General features: G+C 34.8%; 4 protein-coding genes across 4 annotated transcripts in view; 3 read left to right on the top strand and 1 right to left on the bottom strand.

Annotated features, from left to right (window-relative positions):
- Window positions 1-1,648: 1,648 nt before the first annotated feature.
- LOC149488610 (serine hydrolase BPHL-like) lies at window positions 1,649-6,237 on the top strand. The gene is made up of 5 exons (XM_089695744.1): window positions 1,649-1,901; window positions 3,979-4,236; window positions 4,495-4,648; window positions 5,083-5,338; window positions 6,055-6,237. The coding sequence occupies exons 1-5, from the start codon at window positions 1,809-1,811 to the stop codon at window positions 6,146-6,148; spliced, it is 855 nt and encodes a 284-aa protein (XP_089551870.1). The 5' UTR covers window positions 1,649-1,808; the 3' UTR covers window positions 6,149-6,237.
- Window positions 6,238-6,896: 659 nt separating this feature from the next.
- Window positions 6,897-9,264, top strand: LOC149488609 (serine hydrolase BPHL-like). Its single transcript, XM_089695262.1, has 5 exons — window positions 6,897-7,056; window positions 7,220-7,480; window positions 7,564-7,717; window positions 8,259-8,514; window positions 9,122-9,264. The coding sequence occupies exons 1-5, from the start codon at window positions 6,979-6,981 to the stop codon at window positions 9,210-9,212; spliced, it is 840 nt and encodes a 279-aa protein (XP_089551388.1). The 5' UTR covers window positions 6,897-6,978; the 3' UTR covers window positions 9,213-9,264.
- A 640-nt stretch (window positions 9,265-9,904) lies between these two features.
- Window positions 9,905-17,305, bottom strand: wts (serine/threonine-protein kinase warts). The gene is made up of 5 exons (XM_089695742.1): window positions 17,017-17,305; window positions 16,235-16,700; window positions 12,224-14,315; window positions 11,673-11,959; window positions 9,905-11,374 (listed from the first exon to the last, which is right to left on the bottom strand). The coding sequence occupies exons 2-5, from the start codon at window positions 16,487-16,489 to the stop codon at window positions 10,952-10,954; spliced, it is 3,057 nt and encodes a 1,018-aa protein (XP_089551868.1). The 5' UTR covers window positions 16,490-16,700; window positions 17,017-17,305; the 3' UTR covers window positions 9,905-10,951.
- Window positions 17,306-17,722: 417 nt separating this feature from the next.
- LOC149488607 (thioredoxin domain-containing protein 5 homolog) overlaps window positions 17,723-18,478 on the top strand; it is a 3,806-nt gene continuing 3,050 nt past the window's right edge. The window contains exons 1-3 of the mRNA XM_089695741.1: window positions 17,723-18,043; window positions 18,127-18,263; window positions 18,362-18,477. Of these exons, the coding sequence (XP_089551867.1) occupies window positions 17,886-18,043; window positions 18,127-18,263; window positions 18,362-18,477 (411 nt within the window). The 5' untranslated portion in view covers window positions 17,723-17,885. The remainder of the gene's footprint in view (window positions 18,044-18,126; window positions 18,264-18,361; window position 18,478) is intronic.

Genomic DNA, 18,478 nt, shown 5'->3' with positions numbered 1-18,478 from the left:
TTATTTCGCTAGGGCCTATTTTGGCATAATAAAGATTAATATTTTAATTATGTTTTTTTTACTTTCTTGCATCCCCTATAAAAAATATAAAACTTCAATCATGCATATGATTATCACTTTACGGTATCTTCACATAAATTCAACCTTATTGGTATAAATTAAAGTCGTTTTTACAAGGTACCAAAAGTCCACTCTAGATATGTTTTTCTCCCTGGAAGGTTACGTGTGTCTCTTAACCCCCGATATTGTGTAACTAGGTATAGATTGTCTAATCTAAAAATGAACGCCCCTCCACTAAACTTAATTGTTTCAATGTGTGAGGACAAATAATTATTGAACCACTTTATATGTGTGCGCGCGGCGATTCTACTGCAAACTTTGACACTCGCGCACTGATTTGTCAACTAATCGGGCGATCAGTTGAGTTGCCTAGCATTGTATGGCGGGGAGAGCGCGCTATGTACGGAATGACACGTCCGTTCTGTCGTGCATCGCGTCATTTATGCACTAGTTGGCCAACTGGTCCTGTCGTTCGGGCATGGACTGGATTGGAGGACTGAACGACCAATGAGGCAGACCAATTTGTGTGTATTGCGTCTATACACGTACTTTGAATGTGAGCGTAAACACAGTGGAGGGGCGTTCATTTTTAGATTAGACAATCTCTAGCTACAATAATTTATAAAGTAGGGTACCTAATAAATTATTGTAGCAGTTCTAGTGAGGTGAGATGGTAACCTACTCTAAATAAAGTAATTTAAATTTATCGACTTATCTATTGAGCCGAATTATAAATTAAAAACATAGATAAGGACAGATATCTACAGACCCTGAAAAAAAGTTTAGACCTCTGGTGCAGACGAATGAAAATAAATTAACGCCACGTTGTGGCCATCGATTGACGACGCGGTTGGCGCAGTGGTAAAGTAACTGCCTACTGAGCCGACGGCCCCGGGTTCGATCCCCGGTCAGGGCAAATATTTGTGTGATGAACTCAATTATTTGTTCTTGGGTCTGGGTGTTATTATCTATACCTATATGTATTTATTAAATATTATATTTATCGTCGCTTAGTACCCACAACACAAGCCTTAATTGAGCTTACTGTGGGACTAGGTCGATTTGTGTAATAATGTCCTATAATATTTATTTATTTATATTTATTTATTTATCTCATAAGCATCTCATTGATTAATTACATTCATTGAAACAAATGAAATAATTTTATTAAAATACTGGAACCTAGACCTTCCGAGTTAGAAAATTGGTGGTGGAAATCTTAGTTCTCTCCGAAAGTGGTTTTTGAATCGTTTGAATCGCACTAAAATTATTATTTTAGTGCCTGTGCAGTTACCTGTGCATGGGCATATTTTTTATATTTGTATAAAAATAAAAAATATGCCATTTAACACAGAAAAAAAATAGACCAAATACTTTTATCTTTTTTTTTTTCTACGGGGCTTATCAAGAGCCCAATATTAAAATATCTAGTTCAAGAAGAGTTCAAGGTTATATAGGAATTTATGTATTCTGTGAACTTAGGACTTCAGAGTTGACATCAGATTTTGAAATGACATTTCTCAGTTTTGACTTTTGAAATTGTTTGAAATGTTGACTTCTGACAATGAAATACTCTCTTTGGAAATACTTTTAAGTTTTTACACTTTATCAGGTATCAGATAACAATTACAAAAATTTAGAAAGTGTTAAGAAACAATAATTTAATTCAGAACATTTACAAAATTTTATCGCACTGTAGCCCTTTCTGAATTCTTCGACGAGTACCCAGTTGTGTAAAATCTAATCAAATGTTAGCGGTACGAAATATATTTATCTCGATTAAAAATACAAATCCTCTACGAATGAGTAGGGCATTCGCATCAACATTGCCTACACCTAAGGTAAAATATTGTTCGTCGTTTATTTGACTACAACTAACAATGTACACGTTTCATTAAACATTTCTTTTTTATAATTACAAGTTGTAGTTGACCTGTTGACCCGGCGAACTACGAACTGCCGCATATCTTTCTTTCTGATTATTTTTGTACTGTACAAAATTAACAAGTTTAGAGTAAAATAATCTTGATTAATACAAATTACTAAATAGTACCTGCTTCCCAATATTTTATTTTATATAGAGAATGTACAATTTTTATTCTGAAATGCAAACTATAAACAGGTTTAAATCTTGTCTTATCTTATCATCTTGTTTGTTATTTGAAATTCAGATCGTCAAATGGTAAAAATGTACTTTAAGGGCCGTTGAGGGAGGGGGGTAAAGGGGGGGAGGAGGTGAGGAGGGGGGGAGAGGAACCCCCCTCTGTGAAGGGGGAGGTGCGGAACCCCCCCCCCCCTTTTCGAAAAAAATGCATAACAATTTTTGAGGTTATGTTACGAAATGTAATAGGAAAAAGGGGGTAATGGAGAGGAGATTTGGCAGGGAGGGTTGGAAAAAGGAGGGGGGATAAGAATACAACATAAAATACAGTAATTATTACTTATTGATGATAAATAATTTAATGTTTGTATTATATGTGTGTTGCTAAATGCCTATATTGTGTAAAATCTCATGCTCTGGTGTATTTGTGTTATGTTGACAATAAACGTTTATTTATTTATTTATTTATTTAATTTTTGACATTTTTTTTAATAGTTTCGGGAGAAAATGTAAACTTTTTTAAGGAGGGGGAAACGAGTGGGCTTCGCCAGAAGACTCACTTCGTCGCCCCCTCGCTTTACAAAAACACTCTAGTTGTGTCACAGACAAGACCACGTGGGATCGGGGTGCTCCGATTCGGATCTGCTACTCAATGTAACCTAAATCGACTCAAGTTGGGGTGCTCTGATTCAGATCTGCTACTCAAAGTGACCTAATTTGACTCAAGTCAGGGTGCTCCGATTCAGATCTGCTACTCAAAGCGGGCTAACCTAATTGGTGTGCTCGATCTCAAATCGACTTTCGATTTTTTCTTTTATGGTAAATAAAATATTTAGAATTAACTGAATGTACTCACAATATTATCGAATTCCCTGAACTAAAAAAATTCCTGATTTTACTGATAAGAGATCCCAGAGATTGTTTATTATGGTACCATTCTTGGGCTACATAAAAATGGATTTATATTTACATTGCAAATACAAATTTGAAAAAAATCGATTTTTCAGAAATCGATTTTTATATTGTGTCAGACACTGCCTTAGCTCCGGCGCTACGGGAAGTGCAGCCCTTCCGCCCTTGCGTGACAAAGCACGGTCGCCCGTACTCCGCTTCGCAGCTTCGGCTTGTTGGTCGCCTTAAGCGACCAGCCTCAGCCGCTCCGCTCCGCACGGCTCCCGAGCTTTGTCACGGCGGGCGAGGGCTGCTCTCCCTCCGCGCCTCCGGCTTTTTACATACACTCTAGGGGTAGGGCAGACAAGACCACGTGGAATTCGGGGTTGACAGCTTCGGTTCTGTGGCAAGTCTTATGATAATGCAATGCTTATTTTAGCGTAACGTTTTTTAGCTAGATTCGGACTTTCGCAGCTTAATATTGAATACATAATATTCCATCATTGAAAAAAATTACATTTTACAAGAATTGTACTTGCAAAAACGAAACGCAACAAAAAAAAACAAATGTCAAGATGGTTGCTCGAAATTGTATGAAAAATTATGAAACTTTGATAATTAATTTCTAAAAAACTATAAATCTCCGCCGGTTAAGATTTTACGGGTCAGTTACTTAGGCATAGACCTTTCTCCAAAAAAATTTTGGTTGCCCAACTCGATGGCCCTTAAGGTACATTTTAGCCCTTACCATAGATAAATGTTTTTAAAATCACATAAAACATTTTTCCAAGTTGTATAAGTATATCATAGAATCTTAATTATATTTCATTGTCATTATAATTAGTTTTTTTAACATAATAAAAATGGAATTATATTTTTTTTATTCCATTTAACTCACATTACTCATAAAACGATGTAATTTTTAGGAAGAAAAAATTAATGTTGGAAAATATACAATCAACTATGTGAAAGTAGGACAAGGGCCACATAACATACTCTGTGCTCCAGGAGCTCTGGGGTCAATATGGACGGACTTTAAACCTCAAGTGGATGGTTTTGACAGGGAGAAGTTCAGTCTGGTTGTATGGGATCCACCAGGGTTTGGTAAGAGCATGCCTCCAGAACGGGACTTCAGTATTGATTTCTATGAAAAGGATGCTGATGTAGCTGTTCAGTTTATGAAGGTAAGATATTGGTTCAGATTTTACCTTTTAGGAATGTGCATATATAAATGTGGGACAAAAATTGATTAAATTTACATATGTACTTAATATTTTTTTAGGTATAATCTTTCAGCTCTACTTATATAAAACTAAACAATTAATTTAGTTTCTATCAGTCATGAAAAACAATTAAATAAAATATTTTAAGCTTTAATAATTTTAAACCTAATAAAAGTTATGCAGGAAAGTAAAATATCTAATATTAAATCTATTTTCAAGGAACTGAAAATTCAGAAATTCTCACTTCTGGGCTGGAGTGATGGAGCCATATCAAGTATGATTCTTGCAGCAAAATATCCTGATGCAGTCAACAAACTAGTCATTTGGGGAGCCAATTCATTTATATTGCCTAAAGAACTGGAAGGATATAAAAGTATGTTCATCAATTAGTTTATCAAGGACTAGTGACAATAATACCATATAATTTCATTAGCTTAAAATAATATCTAATATCTTGAATAAAAAATATAATTTTTCAAAAATATTCTTATCTTTTTAGTTGATTCTGTCTTTCAAGCACGATTTTTTTACGATTTTTTTTGATTATTATTACTTACTAACATTTAAATTTTAATGTACTATGTATTTTAGAAAAAATTTCTATACTTATTAGAAAATAAGTCGATCACGAGGGATAATTCGAATTCTCTTCCGCGCGAAAGACACCCCACATCAAATATTAATTATTATTTTTCAAAAAACAATAAATTGTATTTAAATAAGGTAATTTAAAAATACCCACAAAATAAATACAGGTAGTTGGTAGATTTAAAAACTGTATAATCAAGCATTGCTTTCTTTGTTCAGAAATAAGAGATGTCAATTCCTGGTCTAAAAGGATGAAAGAGCCAATGATCGAATTATATGGCGAAGAAAGATTCGCCACATACTGGGCTAAGTGGGTGGATACAATGGAGGCGTTATTCAAAGCGAAAGACGGCAACATTTGTTCGGATTTACTTGAAAATATTAAATGCCAAACATTGATCATACATGGGGAAAAAGATCCGCTAGTTGACGGAGTACATGTATCACATTTACACACGCATATTTCAGGATCGAGGTGAATATTTTTTTATATTTAACTGGCTTGATGTTGCCTGCCATTGCCATTTATGTTTTAAGGATTTCAATTTTTTTGTATCGTTATTTTTCACGATTTTACGTATAAAATACGTACTATGTAGACTGGCAAATGTTTTTAAGATTATTATTGTCAATCTGAAAATTTTCTATTGGAATGTTAACTGAAATTCCACAGCAGCTTGTAACCACTGCAATGGGTTGGCCAAATAAACTCAAACAAAATTAAGTTTTATTTGAAACTAGCGGTCCGCCCCGGCTTCGCCCGTGGTACATATTTACGTTTTCTCTACATAAAAACCATCCTCGTACTTCAAGGAATATAATAAAAAAAGAATTATTGAAATCGGTTCAGCCGTTCTCGAGTTATGCGCTTACCAACACATTTTGCGATTCATTTTTATATATAAGAAGAAGAAGATAGGAAGTTATTAACTGTATCCCCGAGCTAAAAACTAGAAATCACGTAAAATTTAAGCACAGCAAGGCAGAATAAAGGCAGAATCTACCAAGTAAATTGAATTATAATACAACACTGACCTGTAGTATTATAATTCAATTTACTGTATGTTTATCAGCCATCTGGTTTCCATAACACAAGCGAAAGCTTAGTATGGGATCAGATTGTGCCGTGTGTGAAAATTATCCTGAAATATTTATTTATTCATTATTTATTAACATATTTATTATTTTCAGAATTCACTTATATCCAGAAGGCAAACATAATGTGCACATTCGTTATGCAGATGACTTCAACAAACGAGTGCAAGAGTTTTTATTGTTAAAATAATTGCACAAATGAAATAAACGCTAGTCTATAAGGATATTGTTTTTATACATCTGTTTATTGCGACTGCTATTATAGTTTATTTAATGGTTTATTGTGTTTTATTTATATGTCCTTATTAGCTAAATCGTTTATTATCACTACTCACACTACCAGTACTAAAAAAATGCGTTGTTACACTGAGCGACACGCGCGAATTTTATTCCGCATTCGCATAGCAATTGTTTACTTTTATACTGCGTGAAATATTCGCGCGGAAATAATCCGCACTGAATCGCACATCGAAAGAATTTTTCAAATCGGAACAGTAGTTCCTGAGAATAGCGCGTTCAAACAAACAAACTCTTCAGCTTTATAATATTAGTATAGATTTAGAGCAATAAATATAGAAAGGCTTATAAAAAACTATATTTCCGATTTGATTCCAATAGCAAAGAAAAAAAATGTATATAAGGCGCATTAAACCGAATTTTTCACACATAAAATTTTGTACAGATGCACAAATACAGTTTATTTCGAACTAGGTAACTAACTACAAACACTTTATCATACATTACATTGGTAATTGGTAAAGAAATTGTTCTACTTACTGAATACTTACCTATAGATTCATAGCAATTTCTTAACAACGTAACATAAAAAATCAGAATAATATTATTCACGTATAATTACCTTGATCCAAGTTAAAGATACAATCAGATATGAGTTTACCGCATCAAGCTTCATCAGTTATGTACGAATCGCTGTGTAGTTCTCCCGCTCTGTGTTTAAATTATAATACGCATCATATTATTTTTTTTATATTATAATTTATAACTAAATATTTTCTAAAAATGTTAACCACTCGGATTAAAAGAACAGCAAACATCATAAAAGAATTCAGTGCATTTTTGTCCACTTTGGTTAATAAGGTACTTACGATTTTTTTTATTTTATTGAAATTGTCTAATCTTTATAAAAATATTCTAATTAAAATCGCTATCAGCCTCGATATCGGTATCACTTCAAAATATAATCCTTGATGATAAAAAAATATCAAAACAAATAGTTACTATTAGTTACACATATTTTCAGGAAGAAGTAATAAAAGTTGGAAGTTATAACATAAACTATTTGAAGATAGGTCATGGACGAAACCATGTCCTATGTACACAAGGCGCTCTAGGTTCCATGTGGACCGACTTTTCACGTCAAATAAAAGGATTTGATAGAGATAAATTCACTGTAGTTTTCTGGGATCAACCCGGTTTTGGTAAAAGTAGACCTCCAGATCGAGATTTTTCTACTAAATATACCAACTGCAACGATGCTAACGTCGCATATCAACTCATGAAGGTAAAGTACATAATTAAGAGAGGAGCACTTTACTTCTTATAAATTAAAGCATTATTCATAAAAAAATATCGCTCTATTTTTAGGAGTTAAACATTCCACGATATTCCTTATTAGGTTGGAGCAATGGCAGTATAACTTCTATGATTCATGCTGCGAATTATCCTGAAAAGGTCGATAAACTCGTTATTTGGGGTGCCAATTCATTCATGCTACCTAAAGAAGTAAATCATTACAAAGGTATGTAGGTATTGAATATATCGATACAATTAACCGAATAATGTCTTAAACAGGAAACGGTTCAATACATACCCAATTAAAAGTTAATTCTGATAAGTGATAAGTGTATGTAATTATTTTTTAAAGTGAAACTTTTATTACATCGTCTCAAACTTTTTGGTCTGTGTAGCGCATGTCGCGTGTATCGCGGCTGCCGAGTAGGTATACACGCGACATGCGCTACACAAAGCAGTGTTCGGAACCGTTCGAACAGTTTCACTTTTACCGTGGTTTCATAAAACCACACAACATTTTTTTATATTTGTAGTTATTTAATTAACAAGTTCGTGCATTGTATTTAAAAATGTATGTACAAATCTTTTTTTGATTCTATTAGTTGCAACTATTATCTATCTTTAGAAACTCATCATTTTTCGCCCGTCCGTCCGTTACGGGTTTAAAATTAGACGGTCGAAGCTTGGTCTATTGGAAAAAGATTGGAAATACAAAATATAATAAAAACAGAATATGATGACAATTTTATTATTTCCTTATATCCTAGGAATGAAAGACGTTTCTCTTTGGTCACATAAGATGAAGCAGCCGATGATCGATCTATATGGCGAAGAATTGTTCGCTAGATATTGGGCCCAATGGGTGGATAGTATGGATGAATTAGTAAAGGACACGAATGGCGATGTCTGCTCGAATATTTTACCCAAAATTACTTGTCCAACATTTATTTTGTACGGCGAGCAAGATCCACTTGTAGACAGGATACATTTTTCTTTTCTTCGATCACATATTAAAGATATAAAGTAAGTATTGGAGCAGAGCCATTAAATTAAGATTCATACATGAGCTGTAGCTGTTCTTATGTAATGTTTCTTCACTCCTTGTAATGTTTGATGTTAGGAACGATATTTTAGATAAAGCCATTACATTGAAATAGGCATAGGTTATAGGTATAGGCGCATGCTTATTTCTCGTACATTGTGTGTCGTGATAGAATACGTTGAGGATTAATAATTATTAGTAGGTATACAAGCTTCCGCCCGCGTGGTGTTTTTTCGCAATAAAAGGTAGCCTATGTTCTTTCTCAGGGTCTAAAGATTGTCTGTGCCAAATTTCATCAAAATCGGTTGAGAAGTTTAAGCGGGAAAGCGTAACAAATAGACAGACAGAGTATATAGGGATAGTAGGGATTACCTACGTATTTCTTGTAACTGAATTTCGGTATATTTTCCGACAATGAAGTGTTATCTTTTTAGGATTTTGATTGTTCTTTCTCGTGTATGTACGCGCTCTATAGCTTATAAGAACAGATTTAAAGTAACGGTTACGTAGAGATAATAATTACGAGTCGTCTACTCGTAATTAACTTAAACGTTAATTCGTATATAACATGGAGAATTGATTTTACAGATCACATTTGTATCCAGAGGGCAAACACAACATACACATGCGATACCATGAAGATTTTAATCGGAGAGTTCAAGAGTTTTTACTAAAATAGGCATAGCTATTAAAAAAATATTATATTACAAAATTTGATTATTACATAAGTATTTGTTTTATTTCTTTCATATAATTACTAACCGTTTAAGTTTTATAAACGCAAGTTTAAAATCGAGTCATATGATGGATTTTAAACTTTCAGCGGGCCTTAGAAGTAATACAACCATTTTGTTACCTCTAATGTTGCCAGTTGCCACCTTCTGACAATCGGTACTAAGTAGGATAAATTTAGTATGTAATTGTAAACCCTAATTTTTAGATTTCCTGTTAAAATTCTAGTCTCAAATGTTTTTGTACGAAAATGAGATACCCAACACTATTTCTTTACTCTATGTGAGATACTGCCTACAAAGTACAAACACATCATATTAAATAACTGTCTCTAGACAGTTTATATTCTAATGGGAAATGAATTGCAAGCTGAATTTACAAATCCGTTATAAATTTTACTATATTTTTTCTGGATAAAGTAAGAACATGCAGCTATACTTTACTGAATTAAAATAGCTCATAAATTAAACCGATATTAATGTGGTTTGCATCTGGTAAAATAATATTTTGTTTAGTAACTATACAGTGTTACCATATTTGAACAAGCGGTTATCACGGCGTGGCATTATTACTACCTTTAGGAAGAAAACATAAATAGTAGCTATAGGTTCTGTTCGGGTTAAAAACTAAAAATCAACAAAATTCCCATATTTTATTTTTCATTTACTTCTTATAAGCATGTTTCATTTTTAGAATAAAACAATTTACACAATAACACATAATTTAAAGTTGAAGTGACTCGTTTAATCTGTACAAATGGATACTTTTATGAAAACCACAATTACAAGCTGCTAGTCAAACACTCACAGTTTATTTGTTCTGAAAATATGAATTTCGTACTAAACATTACAATTTAAATTGTTAGTGAGAAATTAACAGGTTGCAAGTTAAACACTACATTTTAATCAATTACTATTCACAATAAAATTTAAATGATATCCAATAATCGGCATTAATCTTTGTGATAAGAAGATTTAACAAGCGTTGATGAGCTCATACTGAGATGTCCTTTGAGATTCATCTTCATTCACAAATGTATAAGTCAATTTCAACATAAAATTAAATATGCAACAATGAAGTATGAGTTTCATTTTGGGTTAATAAATATTTATTGCACTCTCTACAGTGTCCTGTTATCCAAACCTCATCTACATTAGTGGCTACTTTGAAATACCCTAACATCTAAGAGTAAAAATGTATACATTGAATAAGGCACACAATATGAGCTATTCCTGTACTCAATGGAAGCACAAAATGTATGCCCGCTGACAGCTATATTAATGACTTCATAAGTTACATATATAAACAAACACACGTAAGCGACCTACTTCGATAAATACATAAGAAAATATAGTGAATCATCCGTTAATTCACATAAGCTTGTTCTTATCTCATAAATAATTTCTCTAGTTACAAAAATAGTATACAAAGAACGGATTCCTCCGTCAAGAACGCTAACAGCACCATAGTTATGCTATGTACTACTGTGATCCATCCATTACATATAATACAAATACAATAAGATTACTCTTACAAATACATAACGATACAATATTACAACATTATCACTGGATTATTAACAATACGGTTTTAAAATTATTTCTCATTAAATACGTTATGTTTACAAGTACTGTTTTAATAGAGAGAGTCTACTAAGGCACTCGCGTTCAGTTCACAGTTCATTCACTAAACATACACGGGCCCCTGGTTTTCGTTGTCGTCGAGGTTGATTTTGTTCGTGTATCCGTCATCGAAGAATCTCCGGAAGGTGAATTCGAAGAAGCCGTGGAACGTCTTGCCGTTGTCGAGCAACTCGCTGTCCGACTTGTTCGAGTCCGAGCTGCCTGAATTCCTCAATTTATCGGGATCTATGGGGTCAAAGTTGGATGTGTCCGTCGGATAATCTATCCTAGGTATGTAGGGGGCGACTTGCCTCCTGAGACCCTTATCAAAGTCGATGGCTTTGAGAAAGGGGTGGTTTTTCACTTCGTTAGCGTCCTTGCCGAGCCTCGTCTCCTGTCCGGAGCAGAGCTGCAGGATCAGATCCTTGCTTTCCCGCGATAGGTTCGCTGCATCCGGTATGTGTAGCGTGCTTTCCCAGTTTATCACCTATAATTAAATAAATATAAATGTAAAAAAATACAGCTATGTGATGTATATCAATTCTAAGTTAACTGAATAAGTTGTTATAGTAAACTGCGCTTTTTAAAAGTAAATTATTTTTCTATTTAGATACAAATTAGAGGATATATTCAAATTGGAACATAATCAATCACAAAACACAATTTACTCACTAGGTAGTATTATATGTAGTTATTCTCGATATTGACTAATACTTCCAAATAATATAACAGTAAAAAACGTTTCACCGTAAATAAATCTACCTATAACAGTCAAGTACTCATACCTTCAACTGTGTCTCCGCGGGCGACGCAGCCAAGAAAGGTGGCGACCCGACCAGCATTTCATACAATATAACGCCCACAGACCACCAATCGCACAGCTGCGTGTACCCAGTCCTCTGCAGCACTTCTGGCGCTATATAGTTGGGTGTCCCCACTAAGGAGTGCGCTAGACACCGCTGGTGCTCTCGTTTCCTCCGCCTCTCGAGAGGCTTCAGCTGGTGACAACGGCACTCGCCCATCGCACCCCACTCCCCGTCTACCGGGTCCATGGAGTCTTGCCGACCGTGATCTGGAATCGAATGGAGAAACATTGTTAATATTTAAAATAGTATAGTACTATAAAATAGTAATAGAAAGATAAAGGAAAAATCATTAATTGCTGGATGTACTAAAACTCAACTGTAAGTATGATACGTAAAACATAATGGTCTGTCGCAATTTAATAATACTATATAGCATATGAATAAGCAATCAATATAGAAACTCCTAATCATGAGCTACATGAAAAACCTTTATAATGACTATGTGATAAAAATAGCAGAATATTGCTTACCATTTCTTTGATAATATTTCGAATTATGCGTCCACCTAAAACCCGTACACAACCCAAAGTCCGTTAGCTTGATATGTCCATCTCGATCGATGAGAATATTATCGGGCTTAATATCTCGATGAATAAAACCCATCTTATGTACACTTTCCACTGCACAAGTTAATTCTGCTATATAAAACCTTGCTAAATTCTCTTCAAATATACCCAATTTTATCAGGAGCGACATTAAATCACCACCCGGTATATAATCCATAACGAAATATAGATTATCCTTATCCTGAAAGCTGTAGTATAGTTTGACGACCCACTCATTGTCTGCTTCGGCCAAAATATCGCGTTCCGCCTTCACATGCGCAACCTGGTTCCGTTTCAACACATCCGCTTTCCGTAGAGTCTTCATGGCATATAGATGACTAGTATCAATCTTTCTCACTAGCGTCACTTCACCAAAAGCACCTACACCGATTGGTTTTATTTTCGTAAACATTGACTTGTCCATCTTCGCTCGTTTTAATCGAATATAGTTCGATTCCTTTTGCGATAACATTTTTCTCATTTGATCTTGAGCCTCTGCACTTAGTCCTATTTTCGTCATTTCTTTCTCTAACTGCATTCGACGATACGTTCTTTGCTTGTAAGATTTAAGTATGTTCTCGACATGCTGCTCCATAAAGAACTTAAAAGCTTGTGGAGAATAATTTCTAACTTTACAATCCCTCCTTTCATCTTCCTTTTCTTTACTGATGTTCTTTCTCTCTGGAATCGGCGACTGATGTCTTATTTTTTCTAGGCCATCTTTCGTTCGACGATTGGACGAGCCATTGGAGCTTTTATCTGAACCGCAAGCGGTATCCTTCATCATATTGCAGCTTTGATTCGGGCATTTGAGTTCCATTTGCGACATGTCACAGTTGTTTGAGAACTTTTTATGTAATGGCGAGTGGTGGGAATTTACTGTAGTCGTGTTATCAATTTGATTACCGTACGGCGGGGGCGGGACGGGGTTCATGCCTCTCTGGACGGCTAGAGCTTGCATTGTTATTGCGTAACTTGGAGGTTCTGTGGTCGGGACGGTGGGCGTAGTCGCCGTCGGGACGGGCGGCGTCGAGCCGGGAGAGGAAGGTTTAGGAGCTAAGGGGTAACTAGGGGGCGTTTGCGATTGCTTCTGTTGTATCGAGCTAGCATACGACGGCGGCGGGGGCTGCACCACTGAGCTCGCAACAGGAGGCGGAGCAACTGGCGCGATGGCAGTTTGCAAAACGGGTTTCTGCACTTGTGTACTTTTCACAGATTGCATGATTATAGGAGGTTGGACGGCTTGTCTCGCTGTCCACGCTTGTATAGGCGTAGGGCGAGTCATGCCTGATGCTGAACCGGTCGATTGCGTCACTGTAATCGGACTCGGCGAACCAGCTGACGTTCCTCCAGAATAGATTCCCGACGAGGGACTCTTTCTGTAATCTTGCGATTGTGTCGGACTTTGCCGATTTTGCATGGATACTGAGTAAGGCGGTGGAGGGGGAACACCCGAGAGGGGGTAAGGTGGTGGCAGTTCTGTGGTTGTTTGGTAAATGCTTAAAGCTTGGATTTGTTGTGTCAACTGTTGTTGAACTTGTGGCCCATTTTGGACGATCATTGGCTGTCGAGCAGGAGGAGCCGGCGCGCCCGCGGCCACCGGACTGGTGCCTCTCGCCGGAGGTAAAGGAGGCGCCGGTGAAATGCGCTTCATGTACTGCTGTACAGCAGGAGGCACGGGCGGAGTTGACGGACATCGCGGTGGCGGCGGTGGTGGGGGCTCAGAAAAACCAGACGGCGAATATTGCCGACTCAATTTCTCGTGAGGATGTGGTGGCCCGTCCGATTGCCTCGGGCTATCGGACCGCGAACTCCCAGCTCCTGAGTCGAGTGCGGGACTTCCTCTATGAAGATTGATTTCTCTCTCTAAACTAGGTTTTCTTATTAGCTTTGTGCTTAGAGCACTCAAGTTGGATGATTTGAGGACTCCATTAAGTGGCTCCTGCTTTTTTGATAAGTAATCGAGGGCAGCGTCAAATCTACCACCAGCATATTTTAAAGCTTTTACTGCTGGATCCTGAAACAGAATTTATTTAATATTAAATGTGGTGAAGAACTTGAATTAACATTCAAATATGATTATTTATTAGCTGGTTTTATTTATTGACCTATTAGTATAACAACAAAAAAATAATCATCCAGCATGCTGTTTCCTTAAGGGTACGTATAAAGCAAAATTACCAATCTTCTATTAGATGATACGTGTAATATTCAAGACCAAATCTAAAAAATAAAATATATATCAAACTAGATGATATGTTCAACGATTCTGTTCAATCAAAAACATAAAATATTAAAATTGACTCGATAAAAAAAAATCACCAAGTTAGTTCTAATTTTCACACTTTTACGTTTTCTACTTGACACGGTAATACTTATTATGATTTTTTTTTTCATAAACAATTATATTAAAACATTTGCAAGATATTTGTCAGAGCATTTTGTGTAATTACTTTTAGTTTTGGTTTTATCTGCGATAAACCACTTTTATCGTGACAAAACCAAACGTTTATCTCGAGAAAAAAAGAGCGCCAAAAGTGGTTTATCGCAGATAAAACCAAAACTAAAAGTAATTACACAAAATGCTCTGACAAATATCTTGCAAATGTTTTAATATAATTGTTTATGAAAAAAAAATCATAATAAGTATTACCATGTCAAGTAGAAAACGTAAAAGTGTGAAAATTAGAGCTAACTTGGTGATTTTTTTTTATCGAGTAAATTTTAATATTTTATGTTTTTGATTAAACAGAATCGTTGAACATATCATCTAGTTTGATATATATTTTATTTTTTAGATTTGGTCTTGAATATTACACGTATCATCTAATAGAAGATTGGTAATTTTGCTTTATACGCACCCTTAAAACTATGTTTAGTTTTTAAGTGATATGAATAGATAGTATAACACAAATCTGCAAATTGCTTTATCTTGCCATAGTAGCTTTATAATTATTTTTATGGAATATTTTATTCTAATTGTTTACAAACATAAAATATTAGATTACTTATCATATCAAGTTCTTTAAATGAGCAGTATCCGCTGAATAATATTTATGAAATTTATTCAGTTAATTACTTTTATTTATAAACCAAAGTTATGATCATAACATTTGAAAGTCTTTTCTTATTTTTATTTTTTGTTTTGGCAAAACTAGACATAAAAATGCAGATCGAAATCTGGCAGGAGATGACGCAGGATTGAGACAAATGGAGGCTCTTATTGTCGGAGGCCAAGACTCACGTTGGGTCCTTGCGCCACTCCAGTAAGTAAGTAAAAATAGACATATCTTATTAGATGAATGATGTAAACACATAAAACTTTTCTCTTAGAAATGTGTAATTACATGAATATGCATACAAAAAACCAAATAATAATATAACTATATAGAAATTATAGAGAGTACCCTAAATAAAATATTTAAACAACATGCTTTAAGACAATTTGAACAATTGTTTTATTTCTAATACATGTAACTAATGTAGATATGCAAATGGATGTAAATGAAGCCATGCAAAAGATTTATCATATTATACTTTTAACGTAATCCCTTGAAAAAGGGAAATAAAATAAACATGTTGCAAGCAATAATTTATTCTGAATATATATTCCATAATCCAATATTCATGGGATTAAAAAAGAAATGGAACATTTATTTATTATTTAACACTAGGTTTCCGCCCGCGGCTTCGCACGCGAAGTCAAAGATAAACCCGCATAGTTCCCGTTCCCGTGGGATTTCCGGGATTGCATCATTTTCCCGGGATAAAAAGTAGCCTATGTCCTTTCTCGGGTATCAAAATATCTCCATACCAAATTTCATGAAAATTGGTTCAGTAGTTTAGGCGTGATTGATTAACAGACAGACAGACAGAGTTACTTTCGCAATTATAATATTAGTATGGATTATTCTAATACACTGCAACGGTACATACCTCATCATATCCTAAAGCGATGAGCTGGTTAAGAGACTGCGGCAGCACATTTAAGTCCTTATCAAGTCCATTTCCCGACGAAGAACTAAATCCAGAGCTGACGCCTGAACTGACTGTGCTAGCAGCAGAGGAGCCAGGTGGCTCCGAACTCCCAATATTAGCGAACGGGAGCAATGAGTTTCTGATTTCGGCGAGCGCTTTCTGGTTGTACCCTGACGTGCGCGTAGCCGGTTTGCCGGGCGCCGGCGGGTTCATGGCGCCCGCGCCCGAGCGCCTCACCTCTCACCCTACGCCTCCCATCACATGAACACCCTTCGCACACAAACACTCACTGTTCGCATTTCAACTTTTTATTATCGATGAGATTGTTGCAATATGTAGGTCCCAAAACAATAACACACTGGCTTTCAATGTTACACTAGTTTAACATTGTTCAGTGTTTCAAATAATTTTAAAGATCTTGACTCTGAAACCAAGGTTTAGAAATGTATTAGGGTATGTGCTAACATAAATAAAACATTGTAATCAAATCAATTTACTTTCGTGTAGCTTCATAAAAATGTATGTGAAAAATGTCAAATTCCCATTTATCATTAATAAAACACTGTATTACTGAACAAAATACCTTAAATAGCTATTCGTTGCCAAACACTAAGCATAATTTTTAGAATATTCAATACGAACTACAACTGACAGAATGCTTTGGAATGCCAAAAATAAGCCAGCTTTGTTTCATAAATCTAAATAGTAAAATAGTGGTGAGAAAGCATATAAATGGTTACCTGACTTTTTCTTCAGTCCTTGATAATCAGAATAGGAATCCTAGACGTCATAATCCCGTAAAATAAAAATGATATTAGCGCTCTCACATTACCGATGACATCTTTCCTACACACCACAATTAACGATTGTAAAATCAATGTATACACAGGCATAAAACATTAGTTGTTAAAGTACACAATTGTCTTGATATTAATTTATATTTGAGGAATAACGAAAACAAAGAACTCTAAAACACAGACATGCAAGTTGGCAAACCATACAAAGCGACCATTTTGAAGAATTACCACATTCCATAGTGTTTTCCTAAAGTTACGCCAAATTGACATTTACGATTTTCTTTACCGATTATCGATTTTAACCAGATCTTATTATTTTTTGGTCTAAAACAAAAACTTTATTTAACTCTTTATATATTTTCATTGTTAGATAAATTCAATTTGACATTTTGTAATATTATAATATAATCAATAATGTACAACATTTAATCGTGAAAACTTATACTATGGTACGGAGTTTACTGGATTGGTATTCTTATCTATGTATATCATAAAAATGAAGTAAGATAACGTAGTATTTAGTCTGATAATATCATCAGCTACAGAATTTTATTCATATTAAGTTGGTGTTGTCCGTAAAATCGATTTTTATTTGACATTAATTGTCAACTTGACATAAACTACAGGGAGAAATTTTTAATGACCCTGTCCAGTTGACATTTTTCTGTCAAATCTGGTGATGATAATTTGATACCCAGCATTGTTTTCAATTAATTATAGACTAATAACTTCCTATTCGTAGAACTTTAAAATGTGTTAAGATTGAAATGTGTGAATTTTGAATAAGTATAAAACAATACTATACAAACAAAATGTCTAAATGTACATTTGTGCTAGCTTTGGTTTTTATGTTAAGTTTACCGGATTATGTTGCTCCAGTGGAAGGTTCAGTATATGAATATAATCCAGAAATGTTTAAATCCCAAGTCAAGGAAATGGATGGCAATTTTATCATGTTCTATGCACCTTGGTAAGATAATATTAGCAAAGCGAATAAACCATTCCAACTGATTCAATATTCTATAAAATTGAGAAATAACCCTCTTTTTGCAGGTGTCGACATTGCACCGAATTTGAGCCTATATGGACTGAGCTAGGTGAATTAATAAATACCAAGGACTCCAGGTTTGTTATTGCTCAGATGGATTGTACTAAGTATCCAAAATTGTGTCATGAAAATGATATAACAGGTATCTATTCCAGAAATAATTGTGCTACAAATTACAATCAATACTAAGATTAGAACTGCTAAAGAGCTAATTATATCACTTTTTTTCTCTATTTCTAGGATATCCAACATTGTTATATTTTCCCAAAAATTCATTTTCACCCATTGAATATAAAGGGACAAGAGATCTTCCTTCATTGACACTCTTTTTGAGTGAGGTTTTCACTATGGGAACGG

This window comes from Colias philodice, chromosome 5 (genome assembly GCF_061535455.1).
Source record: "Colias philodice isolate Cphi_HAF_F1 chromosome 5, ilColPhil1 Martin Lab GWU primary, whole genome shotgun sequence".
In the NCBI taxonomy this organism is placed as follows: Eukaryota; Metazoa; Arthropoda; class Insecta; order Lepidoptera; family Pieridae; genus Colias; species Colias philodice.
This window is presented reverse-complemented; position numbering and strand designations above follow the sequence as displayed.

Bases quoted from the DNA above. Each gene is read 5' to 3' on its own strand.
- LOC149488609 (XM_089695262.1), top strand. From the start codon at position 6,979: ATGTTAACCACTCGGATTAAAAGAACAGCAAACATCATAAAAGAATTC. The intron at 7,718-8,258 runs GTATGTAGGTAT...CTTATATCCTAG, and splicing joins AGAAGTAAATCATTACAAAG to GAATGAAAGACGTTTCTCTT. The intron at 8,515-9,121 runs GTAAGTATTGGA...TTGATTTTACAG, and splicing joins TCACATATTAAAGATATAAA to ATCACATTTGTATCCAGAGG.
- LOC149488610 (XM_089695744.1), top strand. From the start codon at position 1,809: ATGTTAGCGGTACGAAATATATTTATCTCGATTAAAAATACAAATCCT. The intron at 1,902-3,978 runs GTAAAATATTGT...TGTAATTTTTAG, and splicing joins CAACATTGCCTACACCTAAG to GAAGAAAAAATTAATGTTGG. The intron at 4,649-5,082 runs GTATGTTCATCA...TTCTTTGTTCAG, and splicing joins AGAACTGGAAGGATATAAAA to AAATAAGAGATGTCAATTCC.
- wts (XM_089695742.1), bottom strand. From the start codon at position 16,489: ATGAACCCGCCGGCGCCCGGCAAACCGGCTACGCGCACGTCAGGGTAC. The intron at 11,960-12,223 runs GTAAGCAATATT...ATTCGATTCCAG, and splicing joins GAAATATTATCAAAGAAATG to ATCACGGTCGGCAAGACTCC. The intron at 11,375-11,672 runs GTATGAGTACTT...ATTTAATTATAG, and splicing joins CCGCGGAGACACAGTTGAAG to GTGATAAACTGGGAAAGCAC.